This window comes from Pelodiscus sinensis, chromosome 14 (assembly GCF_049634645.1).
Source record: "Pelodiscus sinensis isolate JC-2024 chromosome 14, ASM4963464v1, whole genome shotgun sequence".
In the NCBI taxonomy this organism is placed as follows: domain Eukaryota; kingdom Metazoa; phylum Chordata; order Testudines; family Trionychidae; genus Pelodiscus; species Pelodiscus sinensis.
In genome coordinates, this window is record NC_134724.1 from 43,610,283 (window position 1) to 43,631,930 (window position 21,648).

At 41.2% G+C, this 21,648-nt stretch overlaps 1 protein-coding gene across 1 annotated transcript in view; it reads right to left on the reverse strand.

Moving 5' to 3' along the window:
* Positions 1-693: 693 nt before the first annotated feature.
* The window catches only part of KLF13 (KLF transcription factor 13), a 54,875-nt gene continuing 33,920 nt past the window's right edge, over positions 694-21,648 (reverse strand). Inside the window, exon 2 of the mRNA XM_014580474.3 lies at positions 694-6,569. Within this exon, the coding sequence (XP_014435960.2) occupies positions 6,277-6,569 (293 nt within the window). The 3' untranslated portion in view covers positions 694-6,276. The remainder of the gene's footprint in view (positions 6,570-21,648) is intronic.

Here is a 21,648-nt window from a genome sequence, read left to right on the forward strand (position 1 = left end):
TGCACGTTTCTGTTTATAATCGGTGATGGTGCATTTCTGAAACTATATTTTTAAAATATGTATTTCAAGGTTTCTGCATTGTAGAAGGATTTTCAAGGCAATGGGCCATGTGTACTTGGTTATTTGATTTACAAGAGCTCTGCTGGACTTGGGAAAGCTTTTCTTCCCCCCGAGGGCAGGTCATAGAAAGGATGGTGGTAAGCAGGGAATTGAAGTGCTCTTGAATAGATCGGGCCTTAAAATTTGAATTTTAATTATTCTCATCGAGGCTATTGCTAGCCAGCCGTTTATACTTTATGGACCAAAAATGCTCAGTAACACCGCTGAAGCCAGCTGCTCTTGCTCTGCTGCTCCTCCCTCACATGCATCCACACCTGGTGACGGCAGGCGCAGGTCAAAAGTGAACAAAAAGAAAGCCAATGGGATTATTGGGAATGTAAATCTTCAGTAAAGACTTCAGGATTTGACTCTGCAATCATAAAATTCCAGTTAAAGGCAAAACGAGCTTATATATCAAATCTCTGCTTCCACTAAGGTGTTTTTGTTGGTGCCATTGTTTAGATACATAAACTTTCCCTTAATTACTTCTCAGCTGGACAAAAAATATTTCAGGTTAGGAGAAAAAATTCCTAGCAGCTGTATTTATACCTTTACTCTAATGCTCCAGGAAATAAAATGACAGACATAACAAAACAAATTTAATTATAAATTTTATTTAAAATGTAAATGTCATTAACCATGCATACAAGTTAAGATGGTATTTTACAACTGTGTTTTTTATTTTATTTCTTTTATTTTATTTTTGCTTAGGACATTGTTACAATATATATTCTATGCAGTACAAAATACATAAAAAGTTACAGCAGAGCAAGAATAGATCAGCCTATAACTGTACAACTGTAATACTTCAATGTAGTGATTTAGAAAGGTAAAAAGTGACCCAGGAAAGCACTGAAATGCTGTTGATAAAACTGTCCAGGTAAAAATGATGTTTATAACATCAAATTTCACCAAAAGTGAAAAATAGGTCTATAAATGTGTGTGCGCATAGAAGCTTACACACGCGATACACACACGCACACAATGTACATACACAACTAATTGTACTTGTAACTAAAGATGGGAGTAAGCCCCAAAGGTTGAGGTGGAGATTCAAACTCCCCTGAAGTCCGAAGGATTTGGGGTCAGACTCATCACTAGTTGTAACAAAATGGATGCCTAGCATTGCTCTGTTGGCATTCCCTCGACTATGGTTTCTTGCACTCTATATTTTTTGTTTTTGGGAGGTAAACACTACTCAGTCATGGACTCTTCCACCTGTTGGTTATATAGCCATCCCCAATGCTTAAAAATATAGAAAGACATTATACTGCTCATTGTCATTCTACACATGAGCATCTATATATACAAACATGAGGCAATACAGGAGTAACAGAGCACCAGGAAGTCCGTTTGTGGGCATCACTAGTTGAAATTAGCAAAGCAAGTTACTATGAGAAGGCAAGCTTTAAATACAAAGAGTCTATTTTCCTTATTCTTTGTTCATAAACCATGTTCCCAGAAACATAACACAATTCGCACAGTACAAAACTCACATCAGATACTCTGACTGTACAAAGAAAGCCAGGGATGAAATTAAATGAGGACTTGGTGAGCTACTCACATGGCCGTTTCCAACACCTGATTTTATACAGGCTGTATAAAACATATAAAAAAGCACTGACCTTCTCAATACAAGGTTTTAAAGCAGTACAGAAGGTTGCAGGGCTAGAATTTATTGCAAGTAATAATATGGTAAAGAAGGTAGGGTACATATAGAAAACATGTCATTTCATACAGAAATTAGGTGTTCCTATCAAACATAGGCTTTTGTTGTTATAAATATATACCTTTACCATTACACAATGTAAACAAATAAATGCTCTAAAAACTAGGAGTGAACTAGTTTGCAGACTTTAAGGATGGGGGCACCTCATACGACACAGCACAGCTACTTAGTGTGTCACATACTGGATTCCTTTCTAGGAAGCAGAACAGGACACTGAAGTTTTATGACCATTAAAGCACTTTGGGTTTTGGACAAAAGGAAGTTAAACTATGTCCAATGGATCCTATTGCAATTTTCTGTTGACTAGAATAATTTGTATATGTAAAAGTATCTGAGTAGAAATAAATGAAGGGAGCACATTACTGTCCTCAAATCATGCAAGTTCCAGATGGACAACAAAATTAACTTCTTAATGTTGATCAAATCTAAAGCAGAGTTTATATCAAACTGTGTGTAATTTACAGTTAAATATAACTCAGACTTAAGTTTAGTTTAATGCGTGTTTAAAGGAGAACGGCAACCTTTAGAATTTCCAAGAAAAACTAAATGATTGTTTTCAGTATACATGCCGGCACTTCAGTTTAACAAGTGCAAAAGGAGCTAGGACCTGGACTGTGGACAACCATAAATAAATCCTAAGGGTTTTGTTGCTTGCTGCTGGAGGTAGAATCTCTCTAATCTGGCACCCTGTGAACCTAATTGGTGCTGAACCAGACAATTTGCTGGACCATTTGCAGGTCATTATTGTCTAGCAGCATTCCCAACACTTCCATTGCTTACTGAGATGTTAGAGGACAATTAAGGGTAAATTAGAGCTAATTAACACCACAGAGCACTGACAGCCAGGACTGTGGCTGTAAATAAAGTTCATGGGAAATTTGGCTACACCCATGCTAAGTGGACAACCGGCAAACTAAAATCATTCCAGACTATGGATGTTTCCGAACCAGAGAGTGCCAGACTAGAGGTTCAACCTGTATTAATGAATTTATTCTTGAGTAAAATCAAAACATTAAAATCTCAAGGCAATTTCATTGTTCAGGACCAGCCATATCGGGTCTCTGTGCTTGGAAGAAAAGATATATGCATTTGACTCGGAAGAGTGGGCAGAATTTTTCGCTTGAATGTGCAGTATTGGGTGTAATAATGAGAGACAGTTTTTAAGTCAGCATGTTGGATAGTTTGGAAAAGCATCACCATTTCAAATGCTTTATCTGAACAGTCTAGAATACTTGAATCTGCAAAAATTGAGGCATGAGAATGGAGTCTTATGATACTGATGCCACTTCTGCTTCTGGAAAATCGCTAGAAAAACTCAGACCGTCTCGTTAGCCAAGAGAATCCAGAGAAAGGTGCTGCTGTTCAGATTCAGTTATAAAACAAGCAATGGACTCGATTGTGGGGAAGGGATTCTTCACTATATCTCTGAATCGGTTTGCTGATCCAATAACAGAAGCACTAGTGTGGGTCGCTGTTAAACTGGCATTAGTAAAAAGCATTTATGTAGGTTTTGAAACCATAGCTGCTACTTAACATATGACATCTGAATATTCATGACAAAATGTTATCTCTGAGGTGGAAGACATTCAAAAGTTTTGAAGGTTTGATGCAGGTTTTATTTTCTTTATACTTCCCCAAAATTAAGAATAAAAATTGGTCTCATGGCTTTTTTCTCATGAGAGGACTTTGTTGAGTTGGAATTTCATTGAGAACAGCTTGCATTCCATATTTTTGCCTCTATATAACTTTACAGAATGAATCTAAATCCTTTTGGGAACATGGAGTTAAAAGATAGTTTGTTTGAAAAATTTATTCTGAACATTTTTACTATCCTCTTCCATTGCTACTAAAGCAATAGGAACAAACTTTTACTATAGACAGACTGTCTAAGCATTTGATTTATAAACTAATCCACATCTCTATCTGAATTACATTAATTCATACTGAAAAGTTATACCCTGTCAGCTTGCATTTATTTTAAATCGGTGTCACTACGTACTAAATAGTGCAGTGGAATTGCATTCTGCATATGCAACAAAACTAAAAAGAAAATCACGTTCTCTTTGGAGATGATAAAGCATACCCACCCAATTTAAACCTATAACATAAAAGCCATCATGTTTTTTGAAGAATACTTTGTAATCACCCTTTCCCCTTCGGTTTTATTTTCTGTATCACTATCCCTATAGTTAGATTTATTCATGATGAGAGAAGTAATTTTTATACCCAAGCAACTGTTTTAAAAGTGTGTGTCCTAGGCATAACTGCCCTATACAATTATCAGGTGGTTTCCTTTATTGCCCCTTTACTAACTACAGCACAAAAGCACTTTCATGAGCTGCAAAAACTATTAAGTGAATTCCTGATACCTGAACTGAATCAAAACATCAACATTGTGTATTTTATCAGTACAGATGACAACAGTTGTAACTAGGGAAGTAAATGAACATGGCTTTCCCTAAACTGACAGTGTTAAAAGTTAAAAAAGTTAAAAAATAAACAGACTTCTATCTAAAGGCTTTTTCCATCCATCATTTTCAACAGAATGCCCAGCCTTGTGTGGTTTTACAATTCGATAAAAAAAAAAGTTTTTATAAAGGTGAAGTTTGAAACAAATATACAGAAAAATACTGAACTATCTGCACTTTAACCTATGTTTAAGTAGTTATCAATCATGCAACTGAAAGAGCATTTGGTATTATCAACAATGTAAATGGTATGCAAGTACCTATGAAATTACTTACAAATCTATAATGTAATAACCTCTCACAGTTGATATACAGTACAATTTTTTTAACAACTAGTAAAATTGGATGAATGCAAAGCAGCAAGTAAGATATGGATCAAGACTCCTTTGGAATGTGGAGGCATTCACTTTATATCAAACAGCAGATGTGGTATATTGAGTGTCTTTTTATTGTGCTACACTTGACTGCATGTATTCTTTACAGTAATGTGAAAAAATCCAAAACCAAAAGCACCTGATTTTTTTAATATGCACCATCTGAACCAACCAATCCAAACAAAGTATATTTTCTGACAATGAGGTTTCTGTGACATCACAGTACTCTGGTCCTTTGCTATATGATATACCATTTGTAAAGCGCAGAAATACCTGATAAAGTAGCCTAGTATTAAAAATGAATAAAAAAATCAAACTCCCCTTTTTAATATGCAATGTCTCATACATGTAGGGAACAGTGCTTTATAAAATGCTGCTCTATGGGTGAAAGAAAAGCATGAAATATTTTTGAACTAAAGCACCATTTTTGTAACACTTTAAAAAAAACATGTCTCCTTTTATCCATGACTAGCTATGATGCAACAATGAATAGAAACCTTGTCTTAAGCAATTTCTTTATCTTAATATTCAGAGGTACAGTAGGTAAGTACCTTGCTGGGCACTGGTTCAGTTACAATATTTTCTCAGTTCTTTAAAAAGAATAAAAAGGGGAAAGAAAGTTGTTCAAGTCAACGTGGCTTGCTTTAACATTTTGTTGGTCCCATATTCTATAGACAGTGAAGGGAGAGCTTATAACTTAGGGAGAGAGACGACAAAATGCCTCCAAAATTCCATACCCCCTTGCTAGTAATGCTGTTACCCAGTGTAAATGTGTTTCCTTGTGTTTAGATTATTTGATTAAGGCATCTCGTTAAGAAATCTTTTCACAGAAAAATGTATCCAACTTGGACAGGAAGATTTTTGCCACAGGAAGCTGGTTTTTGGAGCATCTGCAGTGACAAATAAAAGGATTGTTTGCTTTCTGTAGCAAAGGGCAGCTGGATGAAAAAGAGGGCAGCCTCAAAAGGTAGTATGTCATTGAAATAAAGCAAGAAAAGGGCCCGGCACTAACTTCCAGTACTAGTTTGTTTGTGTTTTCCCCCAGTGTGTGAGAAAAAAAATCTTAACAAAATGCTTCCGAGTGCAAATATATTTACCAAGTAAGATTGTGGTAAAGGTATGTCTTCATTGTATTTATTGTGTAATATAAATAGCATCCCTGAGAAAGAAGAGGGGGAATATAAAGTTCAACACAAGTGAATTGTAAAACTGTAGGTTTGCTTGTGTTGTGCAATCCGATCTCTCAGAACTGCTTGGAAAACCTGAGGTGAATTACGGATGGGGTTTTAAGGTTTTCTAGGTTATATAATATCTATATGTATAAAAACAAGAGTATCTGCGTATAGCTGTAAAACATGAAATGTTGAAATATTGAGGCAGCAGGAGTCACTAAGTGAGATATTAAGATCCATCTGTCCATGAGGTTAGACCAGCCACCTGTTTGACGAGGTGAAGTTTTTGTTTTGAAGTTGTACTGAGAGGCAGCTACTTACTGATTAAAAAAAACCATAACAAAACAAGCGACAGTTTTAAAACCGTGTGCAACACAAATTCAACTCCACAAGAAGTGTCAGAGGCAAAGTGCTGACATCTAGTGCAGGTAGGTTTACGGGGAGCTGGCAGGGCTGATGGTAGGGCTCGATGCGTCCGAACGGCTATAGTCACTGACAGACCCTGTTCTGGAGTTGCTGCCACTCCGCCTCTTGAGCATACTGGGGTGGAAGTTGGCATGGCGACGGGCATGCTTCGTCAGATGATCGCTGCGCATGAAGCGCTTCTCACAGAGCGGGCAGCCAAACTTCTTCTCTCCAGTGTGAGTACGGTAGTGCCGAGCCAGCTCATCAGAGCGGGCAAACTTCTTGTTGCATTCTTGCCAGCTGCATTCAAAAGGCCTCTCTCCTGCAAAAAGAACGACATGGTACAATGTTTCTCGTGCTTTCTGTGTGAAAGAGGAAAAATGTGGGCAGGGGGGTCCTCCCAGAAGGAGGCAGATAAAAGATTGATTCATTGTAGAGAGGACACTGTTGTATTCCACGTTAGTAGGAGCGCCATATAACAAGTGACTCCAGTGAATGCTCTGACCTTCAGAGGTGCAGAGAACCTGCCATATTCTCAGAGGAGGGAGGACAGCTATGGGAGCTCAGCACCCTGAAAATTTGGCTACCCTATGAAATCATGGACTGCCTGTACCATCTGCAGAGAACTGAATCCCCAAAGTGATATTTCAACATCCGCTGGGATCACTGTAAAACCTGAGAAGATTTCAAAAAGTACATCTCTGTGGTGGCTCTCAAGGGAGAAGTATGTGGCCTTGATACCACCACGACTGTACATACATTATGCAAAGAAGTATTGTCCAGTAGATAGGGCACAGGGCTTGGGATCAGGAGGTTGGGGACAGGCCCAGCCTATGGCAAGGCGAGCAAGGCAAATGCCTTGGGCCCCGCGCTTTCTGGGCCCTGCACTGCTGAGTATTTACCATCTACCGGCCGGGCCTGGGACCCTACTCCCAGTACCCTGCCTTGGGCCCCATAATCCCTTTGGCTGGGCCTGGTCTGGATACACTCACAGCTCTGCCTCTGGCCTGATGCATGGCCTTCAACAAGTTACACTGCCTCAGTAGACCTCAATTTCCCCATCTGTAAAATGGAAGAAATGATACGAACCCTCCTCTGTAAAGTGTTTTGGTATCGATGCATGAAAGTCCCATTGATTATATCTAAAACACTTATATACCCCCTACTTCTGAAGTAACTGACGGGCTCATAAAATCTGTTAAAAATGTAAGAGGTATATATTATTAATCTCTTCTTGAAGTGGTTTCCATCATATAAAAGGTTTAGTTTGGTTTAATAGCTCTCAGCTCCTCCACTATACGCATTGGTGCAGAATCCCTGCCAGAAGGTACGTTTGTCTTTTTTATTATTATTATTTTATTTTTGGTTCTTTGCTTGTGAGGCCTACAAGACTTTACTATATTTGAGTCTCAAGTAGCTTCTCTCTGGGATAACAGAGAAGCAGTTGTGTAGGCCTCGTTGTCAAGGAGAGTTTTAAGGAGGCTGTTTAGTTTGTTTCTGGAGGGAGGTGCTAAGCTTTGGCCAGGCATGAGGGGCAGAATGGGAGAGCACAAAGAGGCTGGTTGGAAAATTTAAAAATTGGGCAATGGAGACTGATCAGATGCAGGAGTTGACTTTCATAGTCACCAAGAAATAATGGGGAGGGTGGCATTAGGGTGTGAAGACCACTGAGTTTTATCACAGGTAGTCTGATGTGAAAGAGAAGAGGCAGCCAGTGAAGTGATATTCCAAAAGTTGAATCTTCTGTTCAACGATCTTAGACCCATAAGGGACCATCACAATTATCTAGTCTCAACTCCTGCACAAGATAGGCCATAGAATTTTCTCCATCAAGCCCATAACTCCTGGTAGATTCAGAGGATCACTTTAGGCTGCCTTTACAGATGCAGCTGGGGTGTGAGTCCCAGTATACGTTAAACATACTTGTCCCAGCTTTGCTCAAGCTAGTGCACTCAAAATAGCACTGGGTCAGGGCAGCAAGTGTCTCATACATGAGGTTCATGAAGGCTTGTACTCAGGATGCCTGGTATGAGTATGTGTCACACAAGTTGAGAATTATACCCCTAGCTCACAGTGTAGACATACCCTTAGAAAGACATGCGGTCTTTATGAACTGCATCTTTTGATACTGCCAGGGAAAGGAGCGCTGATAACAGGCCAGATTAGAGGACTGACAAATGCCCCTTTATGGGATTTAAAGAGGCATCTCTGATTACCAAGAACAGGATTGTGTTGATCCTGTTCTTGATCATGAGGAAGCATGAGGATTCTTCTGCAGATGGAGCTGAAAACTTGTTCCGATACTGGGTAAGAGCAGACATGAGCTGAAATCATGGGATTGCTTCCATGCAAGAGGAGACACCAAATCCTTCGGTCAGCATTTAAATAATAAGCAAGGCACAAACTCTGTGCTTCATGACCACCAGATCCATGTTGGCTGGCAGGCATATAACGTATTCACCTTCTCAATTACATCAAGTTCCCGTTTGTTCCTGTGATAGTATCTCTGGAATTGTTTACTCAGTCTACAAAAGAAGTAGGTAAATGATGGGCACCCCCAGAATTCCGGGGATCACAGTAACACTCACATTTGGCTGGCCCACCTCTCTGGACAGGCCAGACCTGACTGGCACTGTGATCCCCAGATGCCAGGTCCCAACGCTTGTCTGGGAACCCTCTCCAATAAGGGACACTGGGAAAACTGACCCTTTTCCCAACAGCAATGTCATCCTCAGGCAGCCTTGCTACCTATGATCCAGACTGCGCGTAAAGTGCCAGCAGCATTGCTGCAGACAATGTCAAATGCTTATAAAATAAGATACGCGAGAACAGAAGTGTGTGAAACTCTGCCCATAACCTGAGTGGTTATGGGAAAGAGAGCACCCAGCCAACACATTCATTTAGCTATGATGGCTAACAAAGCTTAGATGTTCAATCCCCAAACACACAGCCTCTCTCTAACCCTCCTCTCTGTATATCACAAGAGTAGTCCGCTCTCCTTGTATGACCCAATTTCAGCAAATCCATACGCAACATTGTGACATCAGAGCATCATTTTATTTTCCATTTTGAGAGTGGGGAAGGAATCTTCCCAGGAACCCCTTATTTTTCTCTGAATTCCACAACTCAAAGGACCCTATGGAAGGCTAACCAATGTTAGTAGATAAGTGCTAGAGGCAGAGGCCATAAAAACTCCATTTCTTGGATGGAACAGAAGTAGTACATTTCAGTGAGCAAGGTCCGTATTATTCCTTCCTTCTCTCCCTTTCTCCACCTCTCTGCTACCAGAAGCATGTGTTTCCAGCCACTGCCACATTGGGGAGCAAAGGACACATTCATTTTCTGTTTAATTCTTGCACAATCCTGTGAAAAACTCTAAGTAGTCTCCTGTCTGATTTTGCTTTTTGCTTTCCCTCGGAGCACACTGTATGGTTTCTCATGATAGACATGCTTGAACATTTCCATTAGCTCTCCCTTTCATGTGTGTGTAAGAGGAAGGGTGTGTTTTCTCTTTCACTATAGCTCTTGCTGGGCCTCGAGGAAGCTTCAGATCTTTTATCGCCCAGGCTAGTTTTCTGAGTGTGTGTTTTCATAGCAACCAGCATCAGCAAATGCTGTTGGCAGGGAAGACTTTCTTCATTCAATGGCTGCTTTTAGATAGTGAAGGGAAATGTTAATTTGGAATGCATCTCTCTTTTTGTTAGCCTGACCATGAAGGAAAAACAAAATCATATCTCACCTATTGATCAACTAGCACACAATCAGCTGCTATTTCTATGTCCAGTGTTAAGTCACATGCAGCAGACCTCTGCCTCTAGAGCAGCCCTGGAATGCTAACCTAGCAGCTACTTCACTTTCCAAAAGGATACTTCCTACCTCTTCTTGGCCAGCTGCATTAGCCAGCACAGAGTCTCCGAGCACAAGAGATCTCAGTTCCTGGAGTTCAGAAGTGGAATAGTGCCTGGTCCCTGCATCTCAGAACAAAAGAGGAGATGGGGTGGAACTACATAACCCTCTGCTTGCCTCATGGTGCACACCCAGAGGGTCAGTCATTCAGCCAGAATGTGATAACTGTCCACATGGCCAGCCTAAGCTAGCATTTGGGCATGACAGCAATTATAGTGAGCATTAGAGCCCCCCCCCCCCCAAAAAAAATGGTGAAGCTTGGATATTCCCAAGGGAACAGGAGAGGATCTTCCTCCACAAAGCCCTGTATTCTCCATTTCCATGGCCTCTTTCTCCCTTCCTTGCAGTTTTAACCTTCCTCACCCTCACCTCAGTCGTCCCCAGTCATGCCAAAGTTTGACTAATTTCCTTTCTGTAGTTGCCCCAAAGTTTCTTGACCTGGTGGAATCATCGTTCCCAATCCTGACTGGCAGACAGGGTTGCTTTTAGCGGTGGTTAGTTTTCTAAAATATTTTTCAACTCTGAGGTAAGTACTCCTTAAAGAAAAACTTTATCGTGAAGAAGCCCTGAATGCCTAATGTAAAGAAGCCAAACTCATTACTTTTTATAAACATCAGCATGAGGGCAGAAGCAAAGCTGCCTTTGGGTATTAATTAAGGTGAGCCCTAGCTGCAGTACTTCCTCCAAAACCACATATGGAAATTCTCAGGCTGCCATCAGTCTCCTCTCTCACACAAAAGGGAAGTGGTTTTCAGTGCAGGTAGGTTATATAAGTGGCCTTTTACTGGCAGTAAAGCAATCAACAGAACTAGAGATTATATGATTTGATTGCTTAATTGTATCAGGGAACATGCAGCCACAGTACAGTTTTCTTGCACAAGCATTACCCCATGGACACAGTGTTCTCTCCAAAGAGCTTTCAGTGGCACAGTAGCTCTCCTTGCGCTCTGTGGAACAAATCCTGAAGCTATAGTTCACGCAACGCTGAAGCTAATGAGAGTTTTGCCACAGCAACAAATTGACCAATTTGGTCCTATAGATTAGTGTCGAAGTATTACATGGAGATTGATATCATGTGCAGAATGTGTATCTATCCCTCACACTGTCCCACAGCTCCCTGAGATGCCTGATGACGGAGAATATTATGGGCATTGGTAGCAGATCTTGCCACACACACAAAGAAGCCAATCCCAAAAGATAACTGCATCCAAACTCGTATGAGACAAAATAGGTGCAAGGCTATCTTACAAGGACTATGCAGTAACAATTTAAATACATTAGATCCTCGTGGTCGTAATAAATCATTACCGCAACCTCGCTTTTTCCTCTGACAGAGCTCGTCGTATTGTCCATCTTGTGCCTGCACTAAAGTACAGGACAGATGGAAAAACTGCACACTGGAGAGAGAAAGTCACCTGATCTTAATTCAAAATGACACAATCAGGAATATTCTGGCTTCTTCCAGCACTCTACCCAGGCTAAAGGGAAAAACCATGCTGTGCCCCTATGTGCACTGTTTTGTTCTGGAACTCTGAGACACTCCCTGTGTAAGTAGGTGGTATTTTGCCATAGAAACAGTGTGAGAAACTTGCCTCTGCCTCTTTGGAAAAAAAAAAAAAAAGATTTAGAAAACGCAGGCTCAGGTTTAACAGGGGTCTTGTAAATTGTGTCTGAAACCACCCATGTATGATTTCTTTGGATAAATCTGTGTTATCTGTAGCTACACATGCTACACATTATAGGGAGAGATGAGTAATAATGTAGTGGCCCAGAATTTGGCCTCCATTAAGTCTGATTTGTGCCATTCTGCAGTGCATAGATTACTTTAAACCTGGTCTATGTCCGTCTGAGGATCTCCCTTGTGTGCCATTATTCTTTGTGGTTCTTAGCGCAGGGGATATGAACAGATTGTTGCTGTGTTCCAATGATTGTAAGCTGTTAGAATAGCCTTTAGGACCATGGTGTCCAACACACTACCCACTAGCCACATGTGGCTATTTGGTCGGTTGAGTGTGGCTAGTTTGCTATAGCACTGTAGTGGTTACTGCTTCAGAACTGGTTGGACACCACAGGTTTAGGAGATCACTGCAGTCAGTGTAACTCAGAACAAATTGGAGACTGTTCTAAGTTGTGCCAGGCCCAGCTGGCCCCAGGTTCAGGATTTAGGAGTATTGTATGGAAGGTTCAGCTAAAAGCCACTGTTTGTACACTTGGCTTTATATCTGTGGGTATACATATGTCAAGGATGTAAATGCAGATATCCACAGCTCATTTTGCAGATACAGATGTGAATGTGGATACAAATTTTGTATCTGCACAGGGCTCTACTGATGTCCACTGCCGCATACCTTCGGATGTGAATGACTAATCGACTATCCGATAAGCAAATGTTTATCAGCTAGTCGACATGCTAATCGACTAGTCCCTTCCCTCCCGCTTGCTGCCTCTATCAGAAAGAGGCAGCAAGGGGGCGGAAAAGGGAGGGGTGCTTCAAAGTGGCAGCACCACATGGAGCCGAGGGCCAGACTCTGGGTTTCATGCGGTATTTGGGTTCCATGTGGTGCAGCGGCTTTGAAATGCTGAGTGCAGCCCGGGGCCAGCTGGGACTCCCCAGCTGACCCCGGGCTCTCTGCAGCGCAGCTACTTTGAAACGCCACAGGGAGCACAGGGCCAGTGGGGGACTACGAGTCCCCTGCTGGCCCCATGCTCCCTGCAGTGCTTTTGCTTTTGAAGTGTAGCAACAGCCCTGAGGCTGTTGCTACACTTCAAAGGCGGAGGTGCCCTTATGGACCAATATAATAGTTGATGCAAATTGAATTGCCTATTAGATTAGCCAATTAATCAAAATTTTACATCCCTATGCATACCTCTGCCCCAATATCTCCTAGCCTCACTTTCTGCCTTATCCCTGCTCTTCAGAAGGAGACTCTTGTTCTGTTTCCCTGTAACTTGCCTGCCACTAGCTGAGGAGTTATAAGGGACAAGCTGAGTCATGCCATGAGCCATCTGCAGATGGTAGCAGCACAACTGAACTGCTTGCAGCCTGCCTCCATGTGGATTGTTAGCTATATGCAATGGATTCCCGGATGTCTGATGAGGCAATGGAACGCACAATAGGGAAGGATGGTGCATGTGTGCTCTAGAAACCTGCTTGAAATTTCACTAGCTCAACTGGCCAGTTGCTTCTTCGGGTGCCTGGAATCTGCACAAAGGCTAGTAAAGAGACTAGTGGATTTGTGCATGCTTTAAAAAGAAAAAAAATCCTCAACTGACTTAGCTGCCAGGACAGATGCTGACATTTGTGACATTTCCAGTTTTGTAGGACACACGGCCAAAGATTTGGCAATCAGACCTGTCCCAGTCAAAATGGAACAGCTGTCAACCCTAAGGCTTAGAGCGTTAAATCTAAACCTAATTACATGGAAGATCACATGCTTATGCAGTAATTTAATATCTTGACTTAGTTAATGACAGCTTCTGCTGGTCACATTTGCTGCTCAGAACACATACGGCAAGTATGTGCTCTCCCAAGAGGTTCTAGTTATCATAGATTCTCAGTGCCATCTGAGCTGGAGGCACGATTGCCACTGTGATGTAGTGTCAGTACATTGCTGGTTGCTATTCTTGGGCTGTGGGCGACCCCTACTGGCCTCTGTCTGTAAGCACAGCTCAGCGGAGGTGCCTTGAGGGCCCCCATGACAGTGACCGAACCGGTCCTACCGGTTAAGGGAAGGGACAGAACAAAGGAAGTGAGTGTTGGGGGGAGGGTCAGTCTTTGACTGGAACCATGAAGGAGACAGACTAAGGAGGGGACTGGGAGTCTAGGGGCCCAGGCACACCATCTCAAGGGGTCTGAGGCATCCTGGTCCTGATTCCTGTAGCCACATCACATCTATGCTGTGCTGTATCCTGGAGAAGCAATAAACCCTCTCTATTCTACTGGCTGGCACTGCCTGTTCTTGCTGCTACGGGGATGCAGGATCCTGGGGGCGGGGAGGGGGACGGGACCCTGACATGCCGTCACAGCCACAAAGCCAGAAATTTTAGTTCCAAAGTGAACTATCATCTGGCCATTTAGTTCACAAAAGGGAATTGTATGTTGTCACCAAACAGAACCAAAAACTTGAACATGCCAACTTCCATCATCTTTGAATGTCTACATTCTTAATACATAAAGTGTTTGTGGTTTTTTTGTATTGGTTTGGTTTGGGGTTTTTTTGCAACTGGCTGAGTGGGTACAGAGAACAGGAGGCGGAGGATCAGTAGAGAATCAGCCAAACTGTCCCTCCTCCAAAAGAGGAAATGTTATTCTAGGAAATAACATTAAGCCAACTCATCCTAGTTTCTTAGTTTTGCACTCAGGTCTCTGAGTGAACAAACTCATGGAATACATTTTAAACTAGTCTTCATATATCACTGGCATGTATTTGGAAATATTTCCATTGCCACTTCATGCCTGTTAGCATTAAAAGCATTTCAAACTGGTTGAGAAATGAAACCCATAACCTCCTCCAGGCAACAGAGGTTTTGAAATATAACTTTGACGCTATATAATGGTGCTTTCTTCGCAGAGAATTTCAAGAAAAAATCAATTCCCAAATTTCCATAATCCTGTAAGTGGAAAGTCATGCATTCCTAAATTCCACAATTTATCCCCCCCCCCCCCCCCCCCCCCCCCCCGTCCCCAGCATTTTCAATACCTTTGGTTTTCACAATAATTTCAAAACCCAAAAAGTAGGGGTTGAAAATTCTAAACTCACACCAACCTAGCTGAAATATACCCACCAAATAAATAGCAGGCCTAGTAAGAAGTTGGCAGGGTTAGTCTGATCTTCAGCTTGTCTTATGCATAGATAACTACTAGAACTGGAAATGAGTGAAAATTGCAACCACCACCAAAAATCTTCAATTAGTTTCTTGATCTTTTAAATAACCTTGCTTTAGTTGCCATTAGAACCATTCTGCGTTTTAACTTAGACTGGCAAATCTCTTTAAAAGAGATTTTCAAAGTTGCAAAGCTTCAGCTTCATTTTTCTGTATGCAAGGGTGAGTATTGAAAGTGTGTGTCTACTCATTCAATTGGGAGCAGAAATTATAGGAGCAACCACCAAAGTGAATGATGAACATACACTCAGTTACTATGACAATAGCTATGAAAAGCGAGGAAACCTTATAATTAGCGCTACATTCCTAGTCTATCCATAACACTGCATTCCGCTTCTCCCTTGTGCAAAAATAAGTAATGATGCTTTATCTGGTTCAGTTCAGTGTTGCTTTAAAATGTTAATACATGAGTTGACCAGAGTGGAAACCCATTCATTGCACCTAAATACCATCCACATAGTTGTCATTTCAAACAGTGACAGCGGAAAGTTCTATTTTCACAGACCATGCTGCATGCTCTGTATTTGTTTTCCTAACAAGTCTTTACTTATTAAAGTTCTTTATTAACATTTCTTGGCAGCTTTTCCTGAGTAAAGCTGGAAGCTTGAGGTTTACTAAATTAGCAATTATAGTTCTAGATGTCACATGTCTAACATAAGCAGAACTTCATCTGTGATTTCAACAAGAGCTTAGCCTCCTTTTCCCATTGCACACCAGCATGGCTGGTTCAAGCTATAGGGTTGCAAGATACGTTTACAAAAAATACCAAACTTGGCCAAAGTTGTGAAGCAAAAAAACCCCTTACTGCGCCTTTAAATCCCTACACTCTCTGCTCTCCCCACCCCTGCCAGACATGGCAGGGGAGGAATGTCCCAAGTGGCCTTCCGTAAAAAGTACCGGACCTTTTACATGTCCAATATTTTCTGGGTTTTTTTTAACCAGACAATGGCCGCAAATATCGGACACCGGTCAACCCTATCAATCTGCTGGGTTTTTTTTTTTTAATCAAATTGTGACATTACTATAGAAACTTTGAAAAATTATTACCATCTTCACTTCCCTCTGGGGTTTATAGTTTGTAACAATGAAGGATTCCAAAAACCAACTAACCAGGACAGGGTTAACAAAATGCTTATTGCATAGCATTAGGTCTGCAAACTTGCTTTAGCAGCCTTCATAAAAGCCGGTATCTAGAAATCACAGACTATTATTTGCTGCTTCATTAGCACATGATGAGAAAGTGACTGAGGGGCTGCCCTCCCTCCTTGCAATATGCCTTGAAGAGTCATGATTTCTTTTCAGTGGTCCACTAGGAGAAGTAAATTGTCTAGTGTGATGCAAAGCCACTTGTATTGCTATATCCGTTCCTGAGCCCTTCTGAGAAATAGTGATGGAGCCATGTAGCAGTTTACGCTAGTTCTGCTTTCAAAAGAATGAAGTTAATTAGAAATCACACAGGACATGGCTTTCTGGTTTCAGAGAAGACAGAGAAATCTGCTCAAAATGATACTCAAAGTGAATGAACTAGCAGCTGAATGAGAATCCTACACATAACAGTGGTTTTCTCATGCCCCTTTGAAATGGGGACTTACTGTAAACTTAGTCTATTCAAACACTAATTTTCATGTATTATACTGTTGTGGAATTTTTGCCTACCCCTTACCATTGCAGATACAAAACTGAGTATTTATGCATCTAATTATTTGATTGCAGATACAAACAGCATATATTTGCAAGTACTTAGATTTGCACCCACCATTTACTTCTACAGGTGCAAAACTGTAATTGCATGTTGTCTTGGGTGCAAATTGTATGTGCAAAACAGTTGCACCTGTGCAACTCCATCAATGTTCATGTACCAGGGAATGTGAGTCTGATAGTTCATGTCCTGTCGTTGCTTTGTTAATACTAAGTACCTTTGTAAATCTACAGATTTTTTTTACTCCCTATGATTTGTGTACTTTGCAAAGATCAACAAACCTTCACAAACCATTCCTGTGAAGTTCTTAACAATCCTAGAACCTCTGAATTCTACCTTCCCCAGCAAAGTGCATTCCATTGGAAAAATGCCAATCTCCTGTAAAAAACACTCTGATGTCTTGAAGAATAGGTGAAATGTTAAGGCTCCAGGACTGTATCCTATTCATCATCATGGTCCGTAGGGGCCAATTTCTGGTACTGAGTCCCCTCACTTCTCGTTCTTCTGCAGCATCTCTAAAATCAGACTTTACTCTCTGTCCTTGGGAAAGTCTCCTAAGTCAATGCATAGCTGGAAATTAGACCCAACAGAATTTACTCCGTCGCTGCCTTACCTGCTAAAAACCACATTCCCCCTTTCTAACAACAACAGCATATGACTGCTTTATTAGTGTGTTTCTCTCACTACATACATTCTTTGCAGAGTAAGGGAAGTCTGTTTCAGGTTGTGTGTTTACACAATGTGATGTTATTACCTGTCATGATTTGTGTCTATGCTCCTCTGGGGGGGAGGTGGTGGGATGATGAGTGCTACAGAGAAGGCTTACATCAACCACATGCCCCTTTTAGCTGTTCCTGCACTGGATGCTAACAGTTCTGGAGCACAGAAGTGGCAGGGGATAAAAATATCAAGACACAAGAGCTCCTGAGCAAGTTAAAACTTCTGGCCAGACCTGCCTGGAAAAAACACACCAAAGGGGAGGAGAAAAAAGGGGGCAAGATAAAACAGAACCTCATTATCGAGCAGCTGATCGGAAACTGTCAATTTGACTTCCATACATTACCTGTGTGAATTCACTTCTTCTAGCTGTCCTTAAATTCATACTTGATTTGTCTATTGAAGAGGAACTCTTTAGCCCTGAGTGCTTCTCCCATAGATATTCTGGACAAGTAAAATTAAAGCTGAGTATTCTTGTTAAATGTGTAGTGTCCAGCAGCACAGAGATTTCTTTGAAATAAAACTTGCATAAAGCCCTGTTAGAGCCTTTGGTCACTATCAGCATGCTAATAAACGATGATACATTCTAAGGGCCTGATAGCCTTCAAAGGAGTTATAAAACCTAAACCTTCAGGGCATCAGCCAATTAGGACAGAAGTCAGGAAGGAAATTTCCTGCCACACCCCTGCACTTCACACCAGTCATGTGCATCGCTGAGAGTTTCCCCTTCCTCCAAAACAGGCAGGGACCTCTTCCAGAGGCAACTATGCTACTCAAATGGGCCTATCGCTCCTCCTCAAAGGAAACAATGCACAATGCTTTCAAAAGATGAGCCTGAGAGCTTAAATTCATAACTGCTACACAGTGTAAATCATGCACTGAATAGAAAGACTGGATTTATGGCTTGTTACAACAATTTGTAACTCACTGACCCCTTCTTTTTGTCCTATGACTGCAAGGTATTTACTGGCTACTCTGCCTTGAATGGTCTCTTAGAATATGTGGTAACTCTTTATGCTAAACAATCTTGAATTTAGCTGTGATGTGAGTATCTTTCTTAGACCCGAAAAAGAGTTCTTTGTGGCTGGAAAGCTACTCTCTTCCACCATGAGCAGTTGGTCCAATAAAATACATAACTTTTATCACAAAACTAAAGCTTTTACAGTTAATGCTAGTCAATTCCTGGCTTCCAAAAATCACCCTAAATAAGAGTTTGCTTTGTCTTCCTTCCTCACACCCCACCCTGTGGCTTCTCTCTTCCTTCCTCTTTTCAACCTGTCATTACAAAAAGCAAGTTCATCAGGGTGAGGCAGGATACTGTGAAGCAGTGAAGGGCGTGGCACAGGGGTAATGCCTGTATTTATTTAATGAAACTTTTGAGTGTGTGTGTGATTGCCTTTTCCATAACAATTTGGGCTAACAGACCCAACATTTCAGGGTGAATATGCATGAGGCTTTAGTCTCTGGGGAAAATAATCTTATGAGGCCTAGGGCAAGAAGGAAATGAGGAATGATATGGGCGCATTTGTAGTGAGAAGTATGGTCTGAAGAAGTATTCAATAGTTGGGCAACAAAAAAAGTCTTTGCAAAGTGCTAGGCTTACTAAAAAGGGAAGAAAGGCAGCTGAATGCTCCTTACCTAATATAACCTAAATGCAGCAGGGCTACAGGACTGAACCAAAGCTGCTCATATAGCAATTCAGAAAATCACCCCTTGCCATATGTTCACCATTTAAGTAAAGAGGGAGCATACATCTGGCAGCTCAATTTAATGCGCCAGCAAAACCTACTAGAGTAGAAAATACGGCAGAATGACAATGCTGAAAGAAAGGAGAGGAGTGGCTGTGACAAATAGGAATGTCTTGAATGTGCTAAACAATCTATTGCAAAGTGTTCGTTCTTACTGCTTTGAGATTCTTTCATAGCCTTCTAAAAGGTCATGGGCCTATCGTTAGCTGAACTCTCATTTAACATCAATCAGAGTTGTGGATTGAGAGCATTATGAGCCCAACATCCTCCCCAGCTGAGAAGTTGATCAGCTCTTCCCTCTAGGAATATTTTCCTCCCTCCTGAAGGGTTGAGATTATATACAAAGATACAATGTATAATATCATTGCTGAGATTCAATGGAAACCAATAGGCACATAATGGCTGGCATCCTGTTCATTCTCTTCTAGCTTCCTTGTTCTTCTTCAGAACCCATTGCAAATAGAAAGGTATTGGCATCACATCCTGACAGGTACATGAACCAGCTGTCACACAACATGCTGTGTGTCAGCATGTCCCACCACTTTTGTCTCATCTGATACCCATGCACATACAACGTAACGCTCTTTGTGATAGGATTTAACAGTCATTTTCATTTCTGCTTGACATTCTCATTTACTAGCAGAACTGGAGTTTTCTAGGTAGAACAAATCTATCCGAGAGCCACATGCAAATAGAAGTGTGGCTGTTTTGGAATCTTAGTGAGTGCAAGTATGAACGACTGCAGTAAGAGCATACCCTGTATCTTCTATAATAGTGTACATAGGATCTGATCTGGTCTGCATTCCTGCATAAGCCAAGGATATATTGTGCTCCCTTTGGCCTCAGGAATATATCTTTATTATACTTTATTTAGCCCTTTTGCTACTGTTATTGGTCAGTGAATTATGCTGCAGTTTGACTATGCATGAAAAATATACTTAGCACTTTAAAAAGCATAGAAAAACACATGGTTCTAGTTTCCAGGAGCTGATATTTGAAAACAACACAATCAAACAGAAAACCCCGTCTTACACTGAATGATGGGTTTCATCTCAGGGTTATGTTCCCATGATTACCAAGCATGTAATCTCTAATTAGTAGAAATGGCAATTCCCACAAGATCTTGATTTATTTGGAGCTCCAGTTCCCTTCCCTTCCCTGTTCAATTTTCTCTGAGGAGAAAATGAGAGCAGTGGAAATGCCACTGCCTTCAAAAAACAGAATTTACCACTTGAGTGTCTCGTAGCTTATTCTAAGGAGGGAATCAATATCTAACACTTTGACTTTTGCACTTGCATTCAAGATAATTAAATTGCTTTATGCTAAACAGGAGAAATTCTAACTCCAGACTTGTGAGGACAGGGGTGTCCTCTAGCTGTCCATCACCTTCCAAACCACTTAGAAATATCATTTTGGAGAGCTCTCCATCAATTATTTTATTTCTATGAACAGCTTAATGGCAACATACAGTTTGATGTGCCACTCAATTCCATAACTGAAAGAAAGAGGATGAATTTTTTTCTAAAACAACCAGTGTGAAAGGCAAAAAGAGAAGAATCCTGTGATGAAAGCCTGTGAATGAACTGGGGTTGCCTGAATGACAAAACAAAAGGGAGGAGGATTTTTTCTCTTCTCCAAAATCTTACATAAAGGTTGCGTCTAGACTGGCATGATTTTGCGGAAATACTTTTAACGGAAACGTTTTTCCGTTAAAAGTATTTCCTCAAAAGTGCATCTAGATTAGCACGGATGCTTTTGCGCAAAAGCATCCGTGGCCAGTCTAGATGCGATTTTGTGCAAGAAAGCCCCGATCGCCATTTTAGCCATCGGGGCTTTTTTGCACAAAACAGTTCTTCCCTGTCTACACTGGCCCCCTTGTGCAAGTATTCTTGCGCAAGAAGGCTTTTTCCCCGAGCGGGAGCGTGAAAGTATTTGCGCAAGAAGCACTGATTTTGTACGTTACAAAGTTAGTGCTCTTGCGCAAATTCAAGCGGCCAATGTAGACAGCTGGCAAGTTTTTGTGCAAAAGAAGCTGCTTTTGCGCAAAATCTTGCCATTCTAGATGCACCCAAAGAGAATGTTACGGTCGCAGAGGACTAGGAAAAGATAATGGTCAAATCTGACCTTTATAATTTGATCCAGTAATTCCTGCATCAAACCAAGAGTTTGTTGAACTAGAGCATTCTCTCCTGCACCTATTATACAAAACACTTAGCCTTTAGCACAGTGGTTTTCAAATGTTTTGTACTGGTGACCTCTTTCATATAGCAAGCCTCTGAGTATGCCGCCCCCCCCCCCTTCATGAACAATGAGGGGATAGTAATTTCATGGGGTTTCAGAGTTGTCAGCCCCATGGAACTGACAGCTTGTGACCCCCATTTAGACAACTTGCAACCACCTGAGGGGTCACAACTCCCAGTTTGAGAACCCCTGCCTTAGCACAAATC